The following is a 24,352-nucleotide window of genomic DNA, read 5'->3' as shown; positions in this document are numbered from 1 at the left end:
CAGGAATAAGAAGGGTGCAGTCACAATGTTGGGGGTTTACTACAGGCCTCCCAACAGCCAGCGGGAGATAGAGGAGCAGATAGGTAGACAGATTTTGGAAAAGAGTAAAAACAACAGGGTTGTGCTGATGGGAGACTTCAACTTCCCCAATATTGACTGGGACTCACTTAGTGCCAGGGGCTTAGACGGGGCGGAGTTTGTAAGGAGCATCCAAGAGGGCTTCTTAAAACAATATGTAGACAGTCCAACTAGGGAAGGGGCGGTACTGGACCTGGTATTGGGGAATGAGCCCGGCCAGGTGGTAGATGTTTCAGTAGGGGAGCATTTCGGGAACAGTGACCACAATTCAGTAAGTTTTAAAGTACTGGTGGACAAGGATAAGAGTGGTCCTAGGATGAATGTGCTAAATTGGGGGAAGGCTAATTATAACAATATTAGGCGGGAACTGAAGAACATAGATTGGTGGCGGATGTTTGAGGGCAAATCAACATCTGACATGTGGGAGGCTTTCAAGTGTCAGTTGAAAGGAATTCAGGACCGGCATGTTCCTGTGAGGAAGAAGGATAAATACGGCAATTTTCGGGAACCTTGGATAACGAGAGATATTGTAGGCCTCGTCAAAAAGAAAAAGGAGGCATTTGTCAGGGCTAAAAGGCTGGGAACAGCCGAAGCCTGCGTGGAATATAAGGAAAGTAGGAAGGAACTTAAACAAGGAGTCAGGAGGGCTAGAAGGGGTCATGAAAAGTCATTGGCAAATAGGGTTAAGGAAAATCCCAAGGCTTTTTACACGTACATAAAAAGCAAGAGGGTAGCCAGGGAAAGGGTTGGCCCACTGAAGGATAGGCAAGGGAATCTATGTGTGGAGCCAGAGGAAATGGGCGAGGTACTAAATGAATACTTTGCATCAGTATTCACCAAAGAGAAGGAATTGGTAGATGTTGAGTCTGGAGAAGGGTGTGTAGATAGCCTGGGTCACATTGAGATCCAAAAAGACGAGGTGTTGGGTGTCTTAAAAAATATTAAGGTAGATAAGTCCCCAGGGCCTGATGGGATCTACCCCAGAATACTGAAGGAGGCTGGAGAGGAAATTGCTGAGGCCTTGACAGAAATCTTTGGATCCTCACTGTCTTCAGGGGATGTCCCGGAGGACTGGAGAATAGCCAATGTTGTTCCTCTGTTTAAGAAGGGTAGCAAGGATAATCGAGGGAACTACAGGTCGGTGAGCCTTACTTCAGTGCTAGGGAAATTACTGGAGAGAATTCTTCGAGACAGGATCTACTCCCATTTGGAAGCAAATGGACGTATTAGTGAGAGGCAGCATGGTTTTGTGAAGGGGAGGTCGTGTCTCACTAACTGGATTGAGTTTTTCGAGGAGGTCACAAAGATGATTGATGCAGGTAGGGCAGTGGATGTTGTCTATATGGACTTCAGTAAGGCCTTTGACAAGGTCCCTCATGGTAGACTAGTACAAAAGGTGAAGTCACACGGGATCAGGGGTGAGCTGGCAAGGTGGATACAGAACTGGCTAGGTCATAGAAGGCAGAGAGTAGCAATGGAAGGATGCTTTTCTAATTGGAGGGCTGTGATCAGTGATGTTCCACAGGGATCAGTGCTGGGTCCTTTGCTCTTTGTAGTATATATAAATGATTTGGAGGAAAATGTAACTGGTCTGATTAGTAAGTTTGCAGACGACACAAAGGTTGGTGGAATTGCAGATAGCGATGAGGACTGTCAGAGGATACAGCAGGATTTAGATTGTTTGGAGACTTGGGCGGAGAGATGGCAGATGGAGTTTAATCCGGACAAATGTGAGGTAATGCATTTTGGAAGGTCTAATGCAGGTAGGGAATATACAGTGAATGGTAGAACCCTCAAGAGCATTGAAAGTCAAAGAGATCTAGGAGTACAGGTCCACAGGTCATTGAAAGGGGCAACACAGGTGGAGGAGGTAGTCAAGAAGGCATACGGCATGCTTGCCTTCATTGGCCGGGGCATTGAGTATAAGAATTGGCAAGTCATGTTGCAGCTGTATAGAACCTTAGTTAAGCCACACTTGGAGTATAGTGTTCAATTCTGGTCGCCACACTACCAGAAGGATGTGGAGGCTTCAGAGAGGGTGCAGAAGAGATTTACCAGAATGCTGCCTGGTATGGAGGGCATTAGCTATGAGGAGCGATTGAATAAACTTGGTTTGTTCTCACTGGAACGAAGGAGGTTGAGGGGAGACCTGATAGTGGTCTACAAAATTATGAGGGGCATAGACAGAGTGGATAGTCAGAGGCTTTTCCCCAGGGCAGAGGGGTCAATTACTAGGGGGCATAGGTTTAAGGTGAGAGGGGCAAGGTTTAGAGTAGATGTACGAGGCAAGTTTTTTACGCAGAGGGTAGTGGGTGCCCGGAACTCGCTACCGGAGGAGGTGGTGGAAGCAGGGACGATAGGGACATTTAAGGGGCATCTTGACAAATACATGAATAGGATGGGAATAGAGGGATACGGACCCAGGAAGTGTAGAAGATTGTAGTTTAGTCGGGCAGCATGGTCTGCACGGGCTTGGAGGGCCGAAGGGCCTGTTCCTGTGCTGTACATTTCTTTGTTCTTTGTTTGTTCTTTGTAAACATGCACCAGATTTGGGCGGCTGCGAGTTACTGACTGATCGACGCTGGGCTGTCCCTCCCCCTCTGTCTCCATATAAAGAATAGTGTTTGCCTGGTGAGAGGGAGATTGCTTCTCCTCCACACAGAGTAAAGGCTGCGATGGAACTGAAGGGGAAAGTTGCGCTGGTGACCGGCGGTGCTCAGGGGATTGGGAAAGCGATTAGTGAAATATTACTGAAGAATGGGGCCAAGGTAACTCTTTACTTTTCCTGTCTGAAGTGTCTTAGGCTGTTGTTGCCCTTGTCTGACCGGGAGTCCACACGCAGTATGTTTAAAAATAAATAATTCTGATTATCTGAGTTTTGTTTTTCTCCGGGTAGTGAGTGTGAAACTGAATTTGATTCTGGTTTGGAAATTAACTGAATCCCAGGGAAATGGGAAATCACCCAGAACAAACAGCAAATACTGTGGTAGAGAGTTCAGAGAAGGTTTACTGGACTGATACCTGGAATGGGAGGGTTGTTTTATGAAGAAATGTTGCAGAGGTTAAGTTTGTATCCACTAGAGTTTATGCAAGTAAGAGGCAACTTGATTGTAACCTTTATGATCCCGAGGGGCATTGATATGTGGAGAGGATGTTTCCTCTTGTTGGAGAATCTAGAATTAGGATCACAGTTTAAAAATCAAGGGTTCGCTCGTTTAAAATGGAGATAAGGAGAGATTTTTTGGAACCACAGAATCCCTACAGTGCAGAAGGAGGCCATTCAGCCCATCAGTCTGCACTGACCTTCTGAAAGAGCATCCTACTTAGACCACTCTCCCACCCTACCACCAGAGCCCAACCTAAGGCACAATTTAGCATGGCCAATCCACAAAACCTGCACATCTTGGACTCTGGGCTACACCTCTCACTGCCTTGGGAAAACGAACAGCATAATCAAAGACCCCTCCCACCCGGCTTACTCACTCTTCCAACGCCTTCTAATGGGCAGGATATACAAACATCTGAGAACATGCGCGAACAGACTCAAAAACAGCCTCTTCCCCGCCGTTACCAGACCCTGAAGTGACCCTCTGATAGACAGATCTGATTAATATCACACCACTGTATGGTTCACCTGATGCCGATTTTTATGTATTTACATTGTGTACCTTGTGCTGCCCTATTACGTATTTTCTTTTTGTGGTGAGCCACGTAAGGCTGTTGTATATATTATTGTATTTACTCACTGTTACTGTTGTTGTGTTGATGTTGTTGTTGGCTCCGCCTGTGGCTCCGCTCCTCTGAGAAGGTATATAACCCATCGATCCGGGACAGCCTCTCAGTGCGGGAGGAGCTACTGGTGGGCACATTCTCGCTGATTAAAACCACAGTTCTTGTTAACTACCGTTTCGACTGGATTGAATGGTATCACTTTTCATGTACTAAATAATCTGTTTGAGCTGCACGCAGAAAAATACTTTTCAATGTACCTCGGTACACGCGACAATAAACAAATCCAATCTAACCAGAGCAACTGGAGGAAACCAAAGAGAAAACGCTGGAAAATCTCAGCAGGATCTATAGGGTGAGAAAAGAGCTAACGTTTCGAGTCCAATGACTCTTTGTCAAAGCGAACAGACAGAGAAAGTGGGAAATATTTATACTGTGGAGTGAGAATGAAAGATGAGTCATAGCCACAGAAACCCAGGGATACCGAGTGCTAATGGCCACAGAAACCAAGGGGAAAGAGTGCTAATGGCCACAGAAACCAAGGGGAAAGAGTGCTAATGGCCACAGAAACCAAGGGGAAAGAGTGCTAATGGCCACAGAAACCAAGGGGAAAGAGTGCTAATGGCCACAGAAACCAAGGGGAAAGAGTGCTAATGGCCACAGAAACCAAGGGGAAAGAGTGCTAATGGCAGTCCCCAGAGAGAACTGGAGGAAAACCACGCAGACAAGGGAGAACATGCAAACTCCACACAGAAAGTTACCCCAGGCTGGAATCGAACCCCAGTCTCTGGCACTGCGAGGCAATTGTGCTAACCACTGTGCCGCCCTGCTACCTTTTGAGGGTCGTGAGTCTCTGGAACTCTCCCTTCCTGAAAAGCAGTGGAAGCTGAGTCCTTGAATACTTTTAAGGCAGAGCCAGATAGAGTTTTGATTGACAAGAGGGTGACAGGTTATCGGGGGTACGCTTTGTTCTGTGTGGCCTCCAGAAGATTGAGGCCAGTTCCACGAGACCACCAACCCCCTGTCTCGGCCATTACGGGAGGGGTGGCGATCCCTGTTTGTCCATTTTGCTTCTAACAGGAGCTTCCAACCTCATTTAAGAGTGTCTAGTTCCACCTCTGAAGTATCACTTCACTTTGTCCCTGCCTCAGCTCTTCTGCTGCTGAAACCCTCATCCATCCCCTTATTACCTCTAAACTGGACAATTCTAACACACTCCTGGTTGGTCACTCATGTCCTATCCTCCGTAAACCTGCGGTCATCCAAACTCAGGGTCGTGACCCACGAGACCAGCTTTTAAGAATGCTGGCCATGGGCAGTCCCCAATGGGCTGTGATGTTCGAGCGGGTGGGGCAGCCCGAGGCTGGGCAGTGTGCTGGTCACAGCGCACGGGGGGAGGGGGGGCTAACGGGTGGCCAGGTGGGCACGCGATGCTAACGGTGGTGGCCTCAGCTTGGAGCTCCACTCCGGTACACGCCCTCTGGGAGCTGCTCGGCCTGTCCTCCACTATCGATCGGCAGTATGTGACCTGCGGCTCCGTGGTCAAACTGCTCAACGGCCGGCATAACGTCCACTTGCATTCCCACGACGTGATGTACGGATCGGGAAGTGGTCAGCAGTCTGTGACTGGGCTGGATGTATCTGACAGCTACTGGACAATGAGAGGGATGCCAGGTGAAGTCAATCAGCGAGGAATGCTGATCAAATGAGGCCAATCAATATGGCTGACACATGTCGACACTGGAAGAAACCAAACAGTCATCACTTTGTGTCACAACTCTCTGGAAACCAGGGAGTAAGTGCTTTAGGTGAAAATGGAGACGGAAATGATTTGGATGATTGGAGAGTGCAATGCAGTGCAACCAGTAAGAAATATTGTGACATTGTGTGTGTTTGACAAATTACTTCATCTTTTCTAAATTCAGAATTTGTAAAGTAAAAACAAGATTGTACGTTTTTCTATACTGGGTTAAATTTCTAAGGAAATGGGAATATATTTAAAACAAAGTTTGTGTGTAAATGTAAGGGTGCATATGTTCACCTGGAATTGCTTTAAATTTCAATGGTAAAAAGTCACAAACAGGCCAGGATCTCACAACAGATTCTGCTGAAGAGAGCTTCTCAGGACAGTCCACGGCAGGACAAAGCAGTGATGGTGCGAGCTGCATGCAGAGCTCTGATGAACAAACAATGAAGAAGAATCTGAAATCGGGAACAAAGCTGTATAAAGATTATTTCTTGAGGTGTGGCTTTTTTGTGCCAAAGCAAATCTGGGTGCAAAGACCATCTATGTCATATGCAAGGAAGTACTGGCAAATGAAAGTTTAAAGCCCGCAAGACATCAAAGGCATGCCGTTTTCAAGGGCAAACCTCTTGATTTTTTGAAAGGATGCAGTGAGAACTTAAATCATCAGTTGAAAACCTTAACAGAAATGTCACATTGAATGACAAAGCAAGTGAAATTGTGAGGACCAAGCAGGCTCACCTGTCACATTAAAGGTCAGCAAAAATGGTGTATCGCAAAGGTCTATCGGGCATGGATTGTGAAGTTCGGCCGGTTGGTAGAAGTGTGTCTGGGGAAGAAAGTTTGAAAAACAATGTCTTAACTCTCAGCAAATTTCCCCTTTCAAATCTGTCCTCCCTGTGACTCACATTGACTCGATTTTAAAAATGACATTGCCTCAACTCCAACTCATCCCACTCCTGACTTGAGTTCCCCCAAGCACACTGGCTGACCCAAGCATGTCTCAGACACACTGACTGACCCGAGCTCCCGTCGGACACACTGACTGACCCGAGCTCCCCTCGGACACACTGACTGACCCGAGCATGTCTCAGACGCACTGACTGACCCGAGCTGCCCTCCGGACACATTGTCCGACAAGAGCTTCGCTCGGACACTGACTGACCCAAGCATGTCTCAGACACACAGGCTGAAGCGAGCATGTCTCAGACACACTGGCTGACCCGAGCATGTCTCAGACACACTGACTGACACGAGCTTCCCTCGGACACACAAACTAACCCGAGCTGCCCTCCCGGACTCACTGTACGACATGAGCTTCCCTCGGACACTGACTGACCCGAGCCTCCCTGGGACACTGACTGACCCGAGAATGTCTCAGACACACTGACTGATCCGAGCTGCCCTCCCGGACACACTGTCCGACATGAGCTTCCCTCGGATACTGGCTGACCCGAGCTTCCCTCGGACACACTGACTGACACGAGCTGCTCTCGGACATACTGACTGACCCGAGCTGCCCTACCGGACACACTGACTGACCCGAGCTCCCCTCGGACACACTGACTGACCGGAGCACACCTCGGACACACTGACTGACCCGAGCTCCCCTCGGACACACTGACTGACCAGAGCTCCCCTCGGACACACTTACTGACCCGAGTTCCCTCCCAACACACTGACTGAATTGAGCTCCCCTCACACACTGACTGACCCGAGCTCGCTCGGACACACTGACTGACCCGAGCTCCCCTCTCACACTGACTGACCCGTGCTACCCTCAGACACACTGACTGACCCGAGTTCCCTCCCAACACATTGACTGACTTGAGCTCCCCTCACACACTGACTGACCCGAGCTCGCTCGGTGACACTGACTGACCCGAGCCTCCCTCGGACACTGACTGACCTGAGCATGTCTCAGACACACTGACTGATCCGAGCTGCCCTCCCGGACACACTGTCCGACATGAGCTTCCCTCGGATACTGGCTGACCCGAGCTCCCCTCGGACACACTTACTGACCCGAGTTCCCTCCCAACACACTGACTGAATTGAGCTCCCCTCACACACTGACTGACCCGAGCTCGCTCGGACACACTGACTGACCCGAGCTCCCCTCTCACACTGACTGACCCGTGCTACCCTCGGACACACTGACTGACCCGAGTTCCCTCCCAACACACTGACTGACTTGAGCTCCCCTCACACACTGACTGACCCGAGCTCGCTCGGTGACACTGACTGACCCGAGCATCCCTCGGACACACTGAGTGACCCGAGCCCGCCTCGGATACACTGACTGGCCTGAGTGCCCCTCGGACACTGACTGACCCAAGCTCCCCTCGGACACTGACTGACCCGAACTCACCTCGGACACACTGACTGGCCCGAGCTCCCCTCGAACACTGACTGAACTGAGCTCCCCTCGGACACACTGCCTGACCCGAGCTACCCTCGAACACACTGACTGACCCGAGCTCACCCTCGAACTCACAGACTGACCCGAGCTCCCCTCGGACACACTGCCTGACCCGAGCTCGCTCGGACACACTGACTGACCCGAGCTCCCCTCTCACACTGACTGACCTGAGCTCCTCTCGGACACACTGACTGACCCGAGCACCCCTCGGACACACTGACTGACCCGAGCTCCCCTCGGACACACTGACTGACCTGAGCTCCCCTCGGACACACTTACTGACCCGAGTTCCCTCCCAACACACTGACTGAATTGAGCTCCCCTCACACACTGACTGACCCGAGCTCGCTCGGACACACTGACTGACCCGAGCTCCCCTCTCACACTGACTGACCCGTGCTACCCTCGGAGACACTGACTGACCCGAGTTCCCTCCCAACACACTGACTGACTTGAGCTCCCCTCACACACTGACTGACCCGAGCTCGCTCGGTGACACTGACTGACCCGAGCATCCCTTGGACACACTGACTGACCCGAGCCCGCCTCGGATACACTGACTGGCCTGAGTGCCCCTCGGACACTGACTGACCCAAGCTCACCTCGGACACACTGACTGGCCCGAGCTCCCCTCGAACACTGACTGAACTGAGCTCCCCTCGGACACACTGCCTGACCCGAGCTGCCCTCGAACACATTGACTGACCCGAGCTCACCCTCGAACTCACAGACTGACCCGAGCTCCCCTCGGACACACTACCTGACCCGAGCTCGCTCGGACACACTGACTGACCCGAGCTCCCCTCTCACACTGACTGACCTGAGCTCCTCTCGGACACACTGACTGACCCGAGCACCCCTCGGACACACTGACTGACCCGAGCTCCCCTCGGACACACTGACTGACCCGAGCTCCCCTCGGACACACTTACTGACCCGAGTTCCCTCCCAACACACTGACTGAATTGAGCTCCCCTCACACACTGACTGACCCGAGCTCGCTCGGACACACTGACTGACCCGAGCTCCCCTCTCACACTGACTGACCCGTGCTACCCTCGGACACACTGACTGACCCGAGCTCCTCTCGGACACACTTACTGACCCGAGTTCCCTCCCAACACACTGACTGAATTGAGCTCCCCTCACACACTGACTGACCCAAGCTCGCTCGGACACACTGACTTACCCGAGCTCCCCTCACACACTGACTGACCCGAGCTCGCTCGGTGACACTGACTGACCCGAGCATCCCTCGGACACACTGACTGACCCGAGCCCGCCTCGGATACACTGACTGGCCTGAGTGCCCCTCGGACACTGACTGACCCGAGCTCACCTCGGACACACTGACTGGCCCGAGCTCCCCTCGAACACTGACTGAACTGAGCTCCCCTCGGACACACTGACTGACCCGAGCTGCCCTCGAACACACTGACTGACCCGTGCTCACCCTAGAACTCACAGACTGACCCGAGCTCCCCTCGGACACACTGCCTGACCCGAGCTCGCTCGGACACACTGACTGACCTGAGCTCACCCTCGAACTCACAGACTGACCCGAGCTCCCCTCGGACACACTGCCTGACCCGAGCTCGCTCGGACACACTGACTGACCCGAGCTCACCTCTCACACTGACTGACCCGCGCTCCCTTCGGACACACTGACTGACCCGAGCTCCCCTCTCACACTGACTGACCCGCGCTCCCCTCGGACACACTGACTGACCCGAGCTCACTTCGGACACACTGACTGACCCAAGCATTCCTCGGACACACTGGCTGGCCTGAGTGCCACTCGGACACTGACTGACCCGAGCTACCCACAGACACACTGACTGACCCGAGCTCCCCTCGGACACTGACTGACCCGTGCCCCCCTCGGATACACTGACTGATCCGAGCCCCCCTCGGACACACTGACTGACCCGAGCTCCCCTCGGACACACTGACTGACCCGAGCTCCCTCGGACACACCGATTGACCCGAGCTCCCCTCGGACACTGACTGACCCGAGCTCCCCTCGGACACTGACTGACCCGAGCTCTCCTCGGACACACGGACTGGCCCGAACTCCCCTCGAACACAGACTGAACTGAGCTCCCCTTGGACACACTGACTGACCCGAGCTGCCCTCGGAAACACTGACTGACCCGAGCTCCCCTCGGACACACTGCCTAACCCGAGCTCGCTCGGACACACTGACTGACCCGAGCTCCCCTCTCACACTGACTGACCCGCGCTCCCCACGGACACACTGACTGACCCGAGCTCACTTCGGACACACTGACTGACCCAAGCATTCCTCGGACACACTGGCTGGCCTGAGAGCCCCTCGGACACTGACTGACCCAAGCTACCCACGGACACTGACAGACCCGAGCTCCCCTCGGACACTGACTGACCCGAGCTACCCACGGACACACTGACTGACCCGAGCTCCCCTCGGACACTGACTGACCCGAGCTCCCCTCGGACACACTGACTGACCAGAGATCCCCTCGGACACACTGACTGACCAGAGCATGTCTCAGACGCACTGACTGACCCGAGCTGCCCTCCGGGCACATTGTCCGACAAGAGCTTCCCTCGGACACTGACTGATCCGAGCATGTCTCAGACACATTGGCTGAACCGAGCATGTCTCAGACACACTGACAGACCCGAGCATGTCTCAGACACACTGGCTGACCCGAGCATGTATCAGGCACACTGGCTGACCCGAGCTGCCCTCCGGACAAACTGTCTGACATGAGCCTCCCTCGGACACTGACTGACCCGAGCTTCCCTCGGACACACAAACTGACCCGAGCTGCCCTCCCGGACTCACTGTGCGACATGAGCTTCCCTCGGACGCTGACTGACCCGAGCCTCCCTCGGACACTGACTGACCCGAGCATGTCTCAGACACACTGACTGATCGGAGCTGCCCTCCCGGACACACTGTCCGACATGAGCTTCCCTCGGATACTGGCTGACCCGAGCTTCCCTCGGACACACTGACTGACACGAGCTGCTCTCGGACACACTGACTGACCCAAGCTGCCCTCCCGGACACACTGACTGACCCGTGCTCCCCTCAGACACCCTGACTGACCCGAGCACCCCTCGGACACACTGACTGATCCGAGCTCCCCTCGGACACACTGACTGACCCGAGCTCCCCTCGGACACACTGACTGACCCGAGCTCCCCTCTCACACTGACTGACCCGAGCTCGCTGGGACACACTGACTGACCCGAGCTCCCCTCTCACACTGACTGACCCGTGCTACCCTCGGACACACTGACTGACCCGAGTTCCTTCCCAACACACTGACTGACTTGAGCTCCCCTAACACACTGACTGACCCGAGCTCGCTCGGTGACACTGACTGACGCGAGCATCCCTCGGACACACTGACTGACCCGAGCCCGCCTCGGATACACTAACTGGCCTGAGTGCCCCTCGGACACTGACTGACCCGAGCTCCCCTCGGACACTGACAGACCCGAGCTCACCTCGGACACACTGACTGGCCCGAGCTCCCCTCGAACACTGACTGACCTGAGCTCCCCTCGGACACACTGACTGATCCGAGCTGCCCTCCCGGACACACTGTCCGACATGAGCTTCCCTCGGATACCGGCTGACCCGAGCTTCCCTCGGACACACTGACTAACACGAGCTGCTCTCGGACACACTGACTGACCCGAGCTGCCCTACCGGACACACTGACTGACCCGAGCTCCCCTCGGACACACTGACTGACCCGAGCACCCCTCGGACACACTGACTGACCCGAGCTCCCCTCGGACACACTGACTGACCCGAGTTCCCCTCGGACACACTTACTGACCCGAGTTCCCTCCCAACACACTGAGTGAATTGAGCTCCCCTCACACACTGACTGACACGAGCTCGCTCGGACACACTGACTGACCCAAGCTCCCCTGTCACACTGACTGACACGTGCTACCCTCGGACTCACTGACTGACCCGACTTCCCTCCCAACACACTGACTGACTTGAGCTCCCCTCACACACTGACTGACCCGAGCTCGCTTGGTGACACTGACTGACCCGAGCATCCCTCGGACACACTGACTGACCCGAGCCCGCCTCGGATACACTGACTGGCCTGAGTGCCCCTCGGACACTGACTGACCCGAGCTCCCCTCGGACACTGACTGACCCGAGCTCACCTCGGACACACTGACTGGCCAGAGCTCCCCTCGAACACTGACTGAACTGAGCTCCCCTCGAACACACTGACTGACCCGAGCTCACCCTCGAACTCACAGACTGACCCGAGCTCCCCTCGGACACACTGCCTGATCCGAGCTCGCTCGGACACACTGACTGACCCGAGCTCCCCTCTCACACTGACTGACCTGAGCTCCTCTCGGACACACTGACTGACCCGAGCACCCCTCGGACACACTGACTGACCCGAGCTCCCCTCGGACACACTGACTGACCCGAGCTCCCCTCGGACACACTTACTGACCCGAGTTCCCTCCCAACACACTGACTGAATTGAGCTCCCCTCACACACTGACTGACCCGAGCTCGCTCATACACACTGACTGACCCGAGCTCCCCTCTCACACTGACTGACCCGTGCTACCCTCGGACACACTGACTGACCCGAGTTCCCTCCCAACACACTGACTGACTTGAGCTCCCCTCACACACTGACTGACCCGAGCTCGCTCGGTGACACTGACTGACCCGAGCATCCCTCGGACACACTGACTGACCCGAGCCTGCCTCGGATACACTGACTGGCCTGAGTGCCCCTCGGACACTGACTGACCCGAGCTCACCTCGGACACACTGACTGGCCCGAGCTCCCCTCGAACACTGACTGAACTGAGCTCCCATCGGACACACTGACTGACCCGAGCTGCCCTCGAACACACTGACTGTCCCGAGCTCACACTCGAACTCACAGACTGACTCGAGCTCCCCTCGGACACACTGCCTGACCCGAGCTGCCCTCGAACACACTGACTGTCCCGAGCTCACCCTCGAACTCACAGACTGACTCGAGCTCCCCTCGGACACACTGACTGACCCGAGCTCGCTCAGACTCACTGACTGACCCGAGCTCACCCTCAAACTCACAGACTGACCCGAGCTCCCCTCGGACACACTGCCTGACCCGAGCTCGCTCGGACACACTGACTGACCCGATCTCCCCTCTAACACTGACTGACCCGCGCTCCCCTCGGACACACTGACTGACCCGAGTTCACTTCGGACACACTGACTGACCCAAGCATTCCTCGGACACACTGGCTGGCCTGAGTGCCCCTCGGACACTGACTGACCCGAGCTACCCACAGACACACTGACTGACCCGAGCTCCCCTCGAACACTGACTGACCTGAGCTCCCCTCGGACACACTGACAGACCCGAGCTGCCCTCGGACACACTGACTGACCCGAGGTTCCCTCGGACACACAGACTGACCCGAGCTGCCCTCCCGGACTCACTGTACGACATGAGCTTCACTCGGACACTGACTGACCCGAGCCTCCCTCGGACACTGACTGACCCGAGCATGTCTCAGACACACTGACTGATCCGAGCTGCCATCCCGGACACACTGTCCGACATGAACTTCCCGCGGACACTGACTGACCCGAGCCTCCCTCGGACACTGACTGACCCGAGCATGTCTCAGACACACTGACTGATCCGAGCTGCCCTCCCGGACACACTGTCCGACATGAGCTTCCCTCGGATACCGGCTGACCCGAGCTTCCCTCGGACACACTGACTAACACGAGCTGCTCTCGGACACACTGACTGACCCGAGCTGCCCTACCGGACACACTGACTGACCCGAGCTCCCCTCGGACACACTGACTGACCCGAGCACCCCTCGGACACACTGACTGACCCGAGCTCCCCTCGGACACACTGACTGACCCGAGTTCCCCTCGGACACACTTACTGACCCGAGTTCCCTCCCAACACACTGAGTGAATTGAGCTCCCCTCACACACTGACTGACACGAGCTCGCTCGGACACACTGACTGACCCAAGCTCCCCTGTCACACTGACTGACACGTGCTACCCTCGGACTCACTGACTGACCCGACTTCCCTCCCAACACACTGACTGACTTGAGCTCCCCTCACACACTGACTGACCCGAGCTCGCTCGGTGACACTGACTGACCCGAGCATCCCTCGGACACACTGACTGACCCGAGCCCGCCTCGGATACACTGACTGGCCTGAGTGCCCCTCGGACACTGACTGACCCGAGCTCCCCTCGGACACTGACTGACCCGAGCTCACCTCGGACACACTGACTGGCCAGAGCTCCCCTCGAACACTGACTGAACTGAGCTCCCCTCGAACACACTGACTGACCCGAGCTCACCCTCGAACTCACAGACTGACCCGAGCTCCCCTCGGACACACTGCCTGATCCGAGCTCGCTCGGACACACTGACTGACCCGAGCTCCCCTCTCACACTGACTGACCTGAGCTCCTCTCGGACACACTGACTGACCCGAGCACCCCTCGGACACACTGACTGACCCGAGCTCCCCTCGGACACACTGACTGACCCGAGCTCCCCTCGGACACACTTACTGACCCGAGTTCCCTCCCAACACACTGACTGAATTGAGCTCCCCTCACACACTGACTGACCCGAGCTCGCTCATACACACTGACTGACCCGAGCTCCCCTCTCACACTGACTGACCCGTGCTACCCTCGGACACACTGACTGACCCGAGTTCCCTCCCAACACACTGACTGACTTGAGCTCCCCTCACACACTGACTGACCCGAGCCTGCCTCGGATACACTGACTGGCCTGAGTGCCCCTCGGACACTGACTGACCCGAGCTCACCTCGGACACACTGACTGGCCCGAGCTCCCCTCGAACACTGACTGAACTGAGCTCCCATCGGACACACTGACTGACCCGAGCTGCCCTCGAACACACTGACTGTCCCGAGCTCACCCTCGAACTCACAGACTGACTCGAGCTCCCCTCGGACACACTGCCTGACCCGAGCTGCCCTCGAACACACTGACTGTCCCGAGCTCACCCTCGAACTCACAGACTGACTCGAGCTCCCCTCGGACACACTGACTGACCCGAGCTCGCTCAGACTCACTGACTGACCCGAGCTCACCCTCAAACTCACAGACTGACCCGAGCTCCCCTCGGACACACTGCCTGACCCGAGCTCGCTCGGACACACTGACTGACCCGATCTCCCCTCTAACACTGACTGACCCGCGCTCCCCTCGGACACACTGACTGACCCGAGTTCACTTCGGACACACTGACTGACCCAAGCATTCCTCGGACACACTGGCTGGCCTGAGTGCCCCTCGGACACTGACTGACCCGAGCTACCCACAGACACACTGACTGACCCGAGCTCCCCTCGGACACTGACTGACCCGAGCTCCCCTCGGACACACTGTCTGACCAGAGCTCCCCTCGGATTTTGACTGACCCGAGCCCCCCTCGGACACACTGACTGATCCGAGCCCCCCTCGGACACACTGACTGACCCGAGCTCCCCTCGGACGCACTGACTTACCCGAGCGCCCCTTGAACACACAGATTGACCCGAGCACCCCTCGGACACTGACTGACCCGAGCTCCGCTCTCACACTGACTGACCTGGGCTCCCCTCGGACACACTGACTGACCCGGGCTCCGCTCTCACACTGACTGACCCGAGCTCCCTCGGACACACAGATTGACCCGAGCTCCCCTCGGACACTGACTGACCCGAGCTCCCCTCGGACGCTGACTGACCCGAGCTCTCCTCGGACACACGGACTGGCCCGAACTCCCCTCGAACACAGACTGAACTGAGCTCCCCTCGGACACACTGACTGACCCGAGCTGCCCTCGGACACACTGACCGACCCGAGCTCCCCTCGGACACACTGCCTGACCCGAGCTCGCTCGGACACACTGACTGACCCGAGCTCACCCTCGAACTCACAGGCTGATCCGAGCTCCCCTCGGACACATTGCCTGACCCGAGCTCGCTCGGACACACTGACTGACCCGATCTCCCCTCTCACACTGACGGACCCGCGCTCCCCACGAACACACTGACTGACCCGAGCTCACTTCGGACACACTGACTGACCCAAGCATTCCTCGGACACACTGGCTGGCCTGAGTGCCCCTCGGACACTGACTGACCCGAGCTACCCACGGACACACTGACTGACCCGAGCTCACTTCGGACACACTGACTGACCCAAGCATTCCTCGGACACACTGGCTGGCCTGAGTGCCCCTCGGACACTGACTGACACGAGCTGCTCTCGGACATACTGACTGACCCGAGCTGCCCTACCGGACACACTGACTGACCCAAGCTCCCCTCGGACACACTGACTGACCGGAGCACACCTCGGACACACTGACTGACCCGAGCTCCCCTCGGACACACTGACTGACCAGAGCTCCCCTCGGACACACTTACTGACCCGAGTTCCCTCCCAACACACTGACTGAATTGAGCTCCCCTCACACACTGTCTGACCTGAGCTCGCTCGGACACACTGACTGACCCGAGCTCCCCTCTCACACTGACTGACCCGTGCTACCCTCGGACACACTGACTGACCCGAGTTCCCTCCCAACACATTGACTGACTTGAGCTCCCCTCACACACTGACTGACCCGAGCTCGCTCGGTGACACTGACTGACCCGAGCCTCCCTCGGACACTGACTGACCTGAGCATGTCTCAGACACACTGACTGATCCGAGCTGCCCTCCCGGACACACTGTCCGACATGAGCTTCCCTCGGATACTGGCTGACCCGAGCTTCCCTCGGACACACTGACTGACATGAGCTACTCTCGGACACACTGACTGACTCGAGCTCCCCTCGGACACACTGCCTGACCCGAGCTGCCCTCGAACACACTGACTGTCCCGAGCTCACCCTCGAACTCACAGACTGACTCGAGCTCCCCTCGGACACACTGACTGACCCGAGCTCGCTCAGACTCACTGACTGACCCGAGCTCACCCTCAAACTCACAGACTGACCCGAGCTCCCCTCGGACACACTGCCTGACCCGAGCTCGCTCGGACACACTGACTGACCCGATCTCCCCTCTAACACTGACTGACCCGCGCTCCCCTCGGACACACTGACTGACCCGAGTTCACTTCGGACACACTGACTGACCCAAGCATTCCTCGGACACACTGGCTGGCCTGAGTGCCCCTCGGACACTGACTGACCCGAGCTACCCACAGACACACTGACTGACCCGAGCTCCCCTCGGACACTGACTGACCCGAGCTCCCCTCGGACACACTGTCTGACCAGAGCTCCCCTCGGATTTTGACTGACCCGAGCCCCCCTCGGACACACTGACTGATCCGAGCCCCCCTCGGACACACTGACTGACCCGAGCTCCCCTCGGACGCACTGACTTACCCGAGCGCCCCTTGAACACACAGATTGACCCGAGCACCCCTCGGACACTGACTGACCCGAGCTCCGCTCTCACACTGACTGACCTGGGCTCCCCTCGGACACACTGACTGACCCGGGCTCCGCTCTCACACTGACTGACCCGAGCTCCCTCGGACACACAGATTGACCCGAGCTCCCCTCGGACACTGACTGACCCGAGCTCCCCTCGGACGCTGACTGACCCGAGCTCTCCTCGGACACACGGACTGGCCCGAACTCCCCTCGAACACAGACTGAACTGAGCTCCCCTCGGACACACTGACTGACCCGAGCTGCCCTCGGACACACTGACCGACCCGAGCTCCCCTCGGACACACTGCCTGACCCGAGCTCGCTCGGACACACTGACTGACCCGAGCTCACCCTCGAACTCACAGGCTGATCCGAGCTCCCCTCGGACACATTGCCTGACCCGAGCTCGCTCGGACACACTGACTGACCCGATCTCCCCTCTCACACTGACGGACCCGCGCTCCCCACGAACACACTGACTGACCCGAGCTCACTTCGGACACACTGACTGACCCAAGCATTCCTCGGACACACTGGCTGGCCTGAGTGCCCCTCGGACACTGACTGACCCGAGCTACCCACGGACACACTGACTGACCCGAGCTCACTTCGGACACACTGACTGACCCAAGCATTCCTCGGACACACTGGCTGGCCTGAGTGCCCCTCGGACACTGACTGACACGAGCTGCTCTCGGACATACTGACTGACCCGAGCTGCCCTACCGGACACACTGACTGACCCAAGCTCCCCTCGGACACACTGACTGACCGGAGCACACCTCGGACACACTGACTGACCCGAGCTCCCCTCGGACACACTGACTGACCAGAGCTCCCCTCGGACACACTTACTGACCCGAGTTCCCTCCCAACACACTGACTGAATTGAGCTCCCCTCACACACTGTCTGACCTGAGCTCGCTCGGACACACTGACTGACCCGAGCTCCCCTCTCACACTGACTGACCCGTGCTACCCTCGGACACACTGACTGACCCGAGTTCCCTCCCAACACATTGACTGACTTGAGCTCCCCTCACACACTGACTGACCCGAGCTCGCTCGGTGACACTGACTGACCCGAGCCTCCCTCGGACACTGACTGACCTGAGCATGTCTCAGACACACTGACTGATCCGAGCTGCCCTCCCGGACACACTGTCCGACATGAGCTTCCCTCGGATACTGGCTGACCCGAGCTTCCCTCGGACACACTGACTGACATGAGCTACTCTCGGACACACTGACTGACCCGAGCACCCCTCGGACACATTGACTGACCCGAGCTCCCCTCGGACACACTGACTGACCCGAGCACCCCTCGGACACTCTGACTGACCCGAGCTCTCCTCGGACACACTTACTGACCCGAGTTCCCTCCCAACACACTGACTGAATTGAGCTCCCCTCACACACTGACTGACCCGAGCTCGCTCGGATACACTGACTGACCCGAGCTCCCCTCTCACACTGACTGACCCGTGCTACCCTCGGACACACTGACTGACCCGAGTTCCCTCCCAACACACTGACTGACTTGAGCTCCCCTCACACACTGACTGACCCGAGCTCGCTCGGTGACACTGACTGACCCGAGCATCCCTCGGACACACTGAGTGACCTGAGCCCGCCTCGGATACACTGACTGGCCTGAGTGCCCCTCGGACACTGACTGACCCGAGCTCCCCTCGGACACTGACTGACCTGAACTCACCTCGGACACACTGACTGGCCCGAGCTCCCCTCGAACACTGACTGAACTGAGCTCCCCTCGGACACACTGCCTGACCCGAGCTGCCCTCGAACACACTGACTGACCCGAGCTCACCCTCGAACTCACAGACTGACCCGAGCTCCCCTCGGACACACTGCCTGACCCGAGCTCGCTCGGACACACTGACTGACCCGAGCTCCCCTCTCACACTGACTGACCTGAGCTCCTTTCGGACACACTGACTGACCCGAGCACCCCTCGGACACACTGACTGACCCGAGCTCTCCTCGGACACACTGCCTGACCCGAGCTACCCTCGGACACACTGAGTGACACGAGCTCGCTCGGACACACTGACTGACCCGAGCTCCCCTCTCACACTGACTGACCCGTGCTACCCTCGGACACACTGACTGACCCGAGTTCCCTCCCAACACACTGACTGACTTGAGCTCCCCTCACACACTGACTGACCCGAGCTCGCTCGGTGACACTGAGTGACCCGAGCATCCCTCGGACACACTGACTGACCCGAGCCCGCCTCGGATACACTGACTGGCCTGAGTGCCCCTCGGACACTGACTGACCCGAGCTCACCTCGGACACACTGACTGGCCCGAGCTCCCCTCGAACACTGACTGAACTGAGCTCCCATCGGACACACTGACTGACCCGAGCTGCCCTCGAACACACTGACTGTCCCGAGCTCCCCTCGGACACACTGACTGTCCCGAGCTCCCCTCGGACACACTGACTGACCCGAGCTGCCCTCGAACACATTGACTGACCCGACCTCACCCTCGAACTCACAGACTGACCCGAGGTCCCCTCGGACACACTGCCTGACCCAAGCCCGCTCGGACACACTGACTGACCCGAGCTCCCCTCTCACACTGACTGACCTGAGGTCCTCTCGGACACACTGACTGACCCGAGCACCCCTCGGACACACTGACTGACCCGAGCTCCCCTCGGACACACTGACTGACCCGAGCTCCCCTCGGACACACTTACTGACCCGAGTTCCCTCCCAACACACTGACTGAATTGAGCTCCCCTCACACACTGACTGACCCGAGCTCGCTCGGACACACTGACTGACCCGAGCTCCCCTCTCACACTGACTGACCCGTGCTACCCTCGGACACACTGACTGACCCGAGCTCCTCTCGGACACACTTACTGACCCGAGTTCCCTCCCAACACACTGACTGAATTGAGCTCCCCTCACACACTGACTGACCCAAGCTCGCTCGGACACACTGACTGACCCGAGCTCCCCTCACACACTGACTGACCCGAGCATCCCTCGGACACACTGACTGACCCGAGCCCGCCTCGGATACACTGACTGGCCTGAGTGCCCCTCGGACACTGACTGACCCGAGCTCACCTCGGACACACTGACTGGCCCGAGCTCCCCTCGAACACTGACTGAACTGAGCTCCCCTCGGACACACTGACTGACCCGAGCTGCCCTCGAACACACTGACTGACCCGAGCTCACCCTAGAACTTACAGACTGACCCGAGCTCCCCTCGGACACACTGCCTGACCCGAGCTCGCTCGGACACACTGACTGACCTGAGCTCACCCTCGAACTCACAGACTGACACGAGCTCCCCTCGGACACACTGCCTGACCCGAGCTCGCTCGGACACACTGACTGACCCGAGCTCCCCTCTCACACTGACTGACCGGCGCTCCCCTCGGACACACTGACTGACCCGAGCTCACTTCGGACACACTGACTGACCAAGCATTCCTCGGACACACTGGCTGGCCTGAGTGCCCCTCGGACACTGACTGACCTGAGCTACCCACAGACACACTGACTGACCCGAGCTCCCCTCGGACACTGACTGACCCGAGCTCCCCTCTCACACTGACTGACCCGAGCTCGCTCGGACACACTGACTGACCCGAGCTCCCCTCTCACACTAACTGACCCGTGCTACCCTCGGACACACTGACTGACCCGAGTTCCTTCCCAACACACTGACTGACTTGAGCTCCCCTAACACACTGACTGACCCGAGCTCGCTCGGTGACACTGACTGACGCGAGCATCCCTCGGACACACTGACTGACCCGAGCCCGCCTCGGATACACTAACTGGCCTGAGTGCCCCTCGGACACTGACTGACCCGAGCTCCCCTCGGACACTGACAGACCCGAGCTCACCTCGGACACACTGACTGGCCCGAGCTCCTCTCGAACACTGACTGACCTGAGCTCCCCTCGGACACACTGACTGACCCGAGCTGCCCTCGGACACACTGACTGACCCGAGCTTCCCTCGGACACACAGACTGACCCGGGCTGCCCTCCCGGACTCACTGTACGACATGAGCTTCCCTCGGACACTGACTGACCCGAGCCTCCCTCGGACACTGACTGACCCGAGCATGTCTCAGAAACACTGACTGATCCGAGCTGCCCTCCCGGACACACTGTCCGACATGAGCTTCCCGCGGACACTGACTGACCCGAGCCTCCCTCGGACACTGACTGACCCGAGCATGTCTCAGACACACTGACTGATCCGAGCTGCCCTCCCAGACACACTGTCCGACATGAGCTTCCCTCGGATACCGGCTGACCCGAGCTTCCCTCGGACACACTGACTAACACGAGCTGCTCTCGGACACACTGACTGACCCGAGCTGCCCTACCGGACACACTGACTGACCCGAGCTCCCCTCGGACACACTGACTGACCCGAGCACCCCTCGGACACACTGCCTGACCCGAGCTCCCCTCGGACACACTGACTGACCCGAGTTCCCCTCGGACACACTTACTGACCCGAGTTCCCTCCCAAAACACTGATTGAATTGAGCTCCCCTCACACACTGACTGACACGAGCTCGCTCGGACACACTGACTGACCCAAGCTCCCCTCACACACTGACTGACACGAGCTCGCTCGGACACACTGACTGACCCAAGCTCCCCTGTCACACTGACTGACACGTGCTACCCTCGGACACACTGACTGACCCGACTTCCCTCCCAACACACTGACTGACTTGAGCTCCCCTCACACACTGACTGACCCGAGCTCGCTCGGTGACACTGACTGACCCGAGCATCCCTCGGACACACTGACTGACCCGAGCCCGCCTCGGATACACTGACTGGCCTGAGTGCCCCTCGGACACTGACTGACCCGAGCTCCCCTCGGACACTGACTGACCCGAGCTCACCTCGGACACACTGACTGGCCAGAGCTCCCCTCGAACACTGACTGAACTGAGCTCCCCTCGAACACACTGACTGACCCGAGCTCACCCTCGGACACACTGCCTGATCCGAGCTCGCTCGGACACACTGACTGACCCGAGCTCCCCTCTCACACTGACTGACCTGAGCTCCTCTCGGACACACTGACTGACCCGAGCACCCCTCGGACACACTGACTGACCCGAGCTCCCCTCGGACACACTGACTGACCCGAGCTCCCCTCGGACACACTTACTGACCCGAGTTCCCTCCCAACACACTGACTGAATTGAGCTCCCCTCACACACTGACTGACCCGAGCTCGCTCGTACACACTGACTGACCCGAGCTCCCCTCTCACACTGACTGACCCATGCTACCCTCGGACACACTGACTGACCCGAGTTCCCTCCCAACACACTGACTGACTTGAGCTCCCCTCACACACTGACTGACCCGAGCTCGCTCGGTGACACTGACTGACCCGAGCATCCCTCGGACACACTGACTGACCCGAGCCCGCCTCGGATACTCTGACTGGCCTGAGTGCCCCTCGGACACTGACTGACCCGAGCTCACCTCGGACACACTGACTGGCCCGAGCTCCCCTCGAACACTGACTGAACTGAGCTCCCATCGGACACACTGACTGACGCGAGCTGCCCTCGAACACACTGACTGTCCCGAGCTCACCCTCGAACTCACAGACTGACTCGAGCTCCCCTCGGACACACTGCCTGACCCGAGCTCGCTCAGACACACTGACTGACCCGAGCTCACCCTCGAACTCACAGACTGACCCGAGCTCCCCTCGGACACACTGCCTGACCCGAGCTCGCTCGGACACACTGACTGACCCGAGCTCCCCTCTCACACTGACTGACCCGCGCTCCCCTCGGACACACTGACTGACCCGAGCTCACTTCGGACACACTGACTGACCCAAGCATTCCTCGGACACACTGGCTGGCCTGAGTGCCCCTCGGACACTGACTGACCCGAGCTACCCACAGACACACTGACTGACCCGAGCTCCCCTCGGACACTGACTGACCCGAGCTCCCCTCGGACACACTGACTGACCCGAGCTCACTTCGGACACACTGACTGACCCAAGCATTCCTCGGACACACTGGCTGGCCTGAGTGCCCCTCGGACACTGACTGACCCGAGCTACCCACAGACACACTGACTGACCCGAGCCCCCCTCGGACACACTGATTGACCCGAGCTCCCCTCGGACGTACTGACTTACCCGAGCGCCCCTTGAACACACAGATTGACCCGAGCACCCCTCGGACACTGACTGACCCGAGCTCCGCTCTCACACTGACTGACCTGGGCTCCCCTCGGACACACTGACTGACCCGGGCTCCGCTCTCACACTGACTGACCCGAGCTCCCTCGGACACACTGACTGACCAGAGCTCCCCTCGGACACACTTACTGACCCGAGTTCCCTCCCAACACACTGACTGAATTGAGCTCCCCTCACACACTGACTGACCCGAGCTCGCTCGGACACACTGACTGACCCGAGCTCCCCTCTCACACTGACTGACCCGTGCTACCCTCGGACACACTGACTGACCCGAGTTCCCTCCCAACACATTGACTGACTTGAGCTCCCCTCACACACTGACTGACCCGAGCTCGCTCGGTGACACTGACTGACCCGAGCATCCCTCGGACACACTGACTGACCCGAGCCCGCCTCGGATATACTGACTGGCCTGAGTGCCCCTCGGACACTGACTGACCCGAGCTCACCTCGGACACACTGACTGGCCCGAGCTCCCCTCGAACACTGACTGAACTGAGCTCCCCTCGGACACACTGACTGACCCGAGCTGCCCTCGAACACATTGACTGACCCGAGCTCACCCTCGAACTCACAGACTGACCCGAGGTCCCCTCGGACACACTGACTGACCCGAGC

At 57.7% G+C, this 24,352-nt stretch overlaps 1 protein-coding gene across 1 annotated transcript in view; it reads left to right on the top strand.

Moving 5' to 3' along the window:
- Nucleotides 1-2,694: 2,694 nt before the first annotated feature.
- LOC140427489 (15-hydroxyprostaglandin dehydrogenase [NAD(+)]-like) overlaps nucleotides 2,695-24,352 on the top strand; it is an 87,075-nt gene continuing 65,417 nt past the window's right edge. The window contains exon 1 of the mRNA XM_072513002.1: nucleotides 2,695-2,846. Within this exon, the coding sequence (XP_072369103.1) occupies nucleotides 2,754-2,846 (93 nt within the window). The 5' untranslated portion in view covers nucleotides 2,695-2,753. The remainder of the gene's footprint in view (nucleotides 2,847-24,352) is intronic.

Source organism: Scyliorhinus torazame, chromosome 7 (genome assembly GCF_047496885.1).
Source record: "Scyliorhinus torazame isolate Kashiwa2021f chromosome 7, sScyTor2.1, whole genome shotgun sequence".
NCBI lineage: Eukaryota > Metazoa > Chordata > Chondrichthyes > Carcharhiniformes > Scyliorhinidae > Scyliorhinus > Scyliorhinus torazame.
The sequence above is the reverse complement of the archived record's forward strand: the minus strand, read 5'-3'. Positions and strand labels throughout refer to the sequence as shown.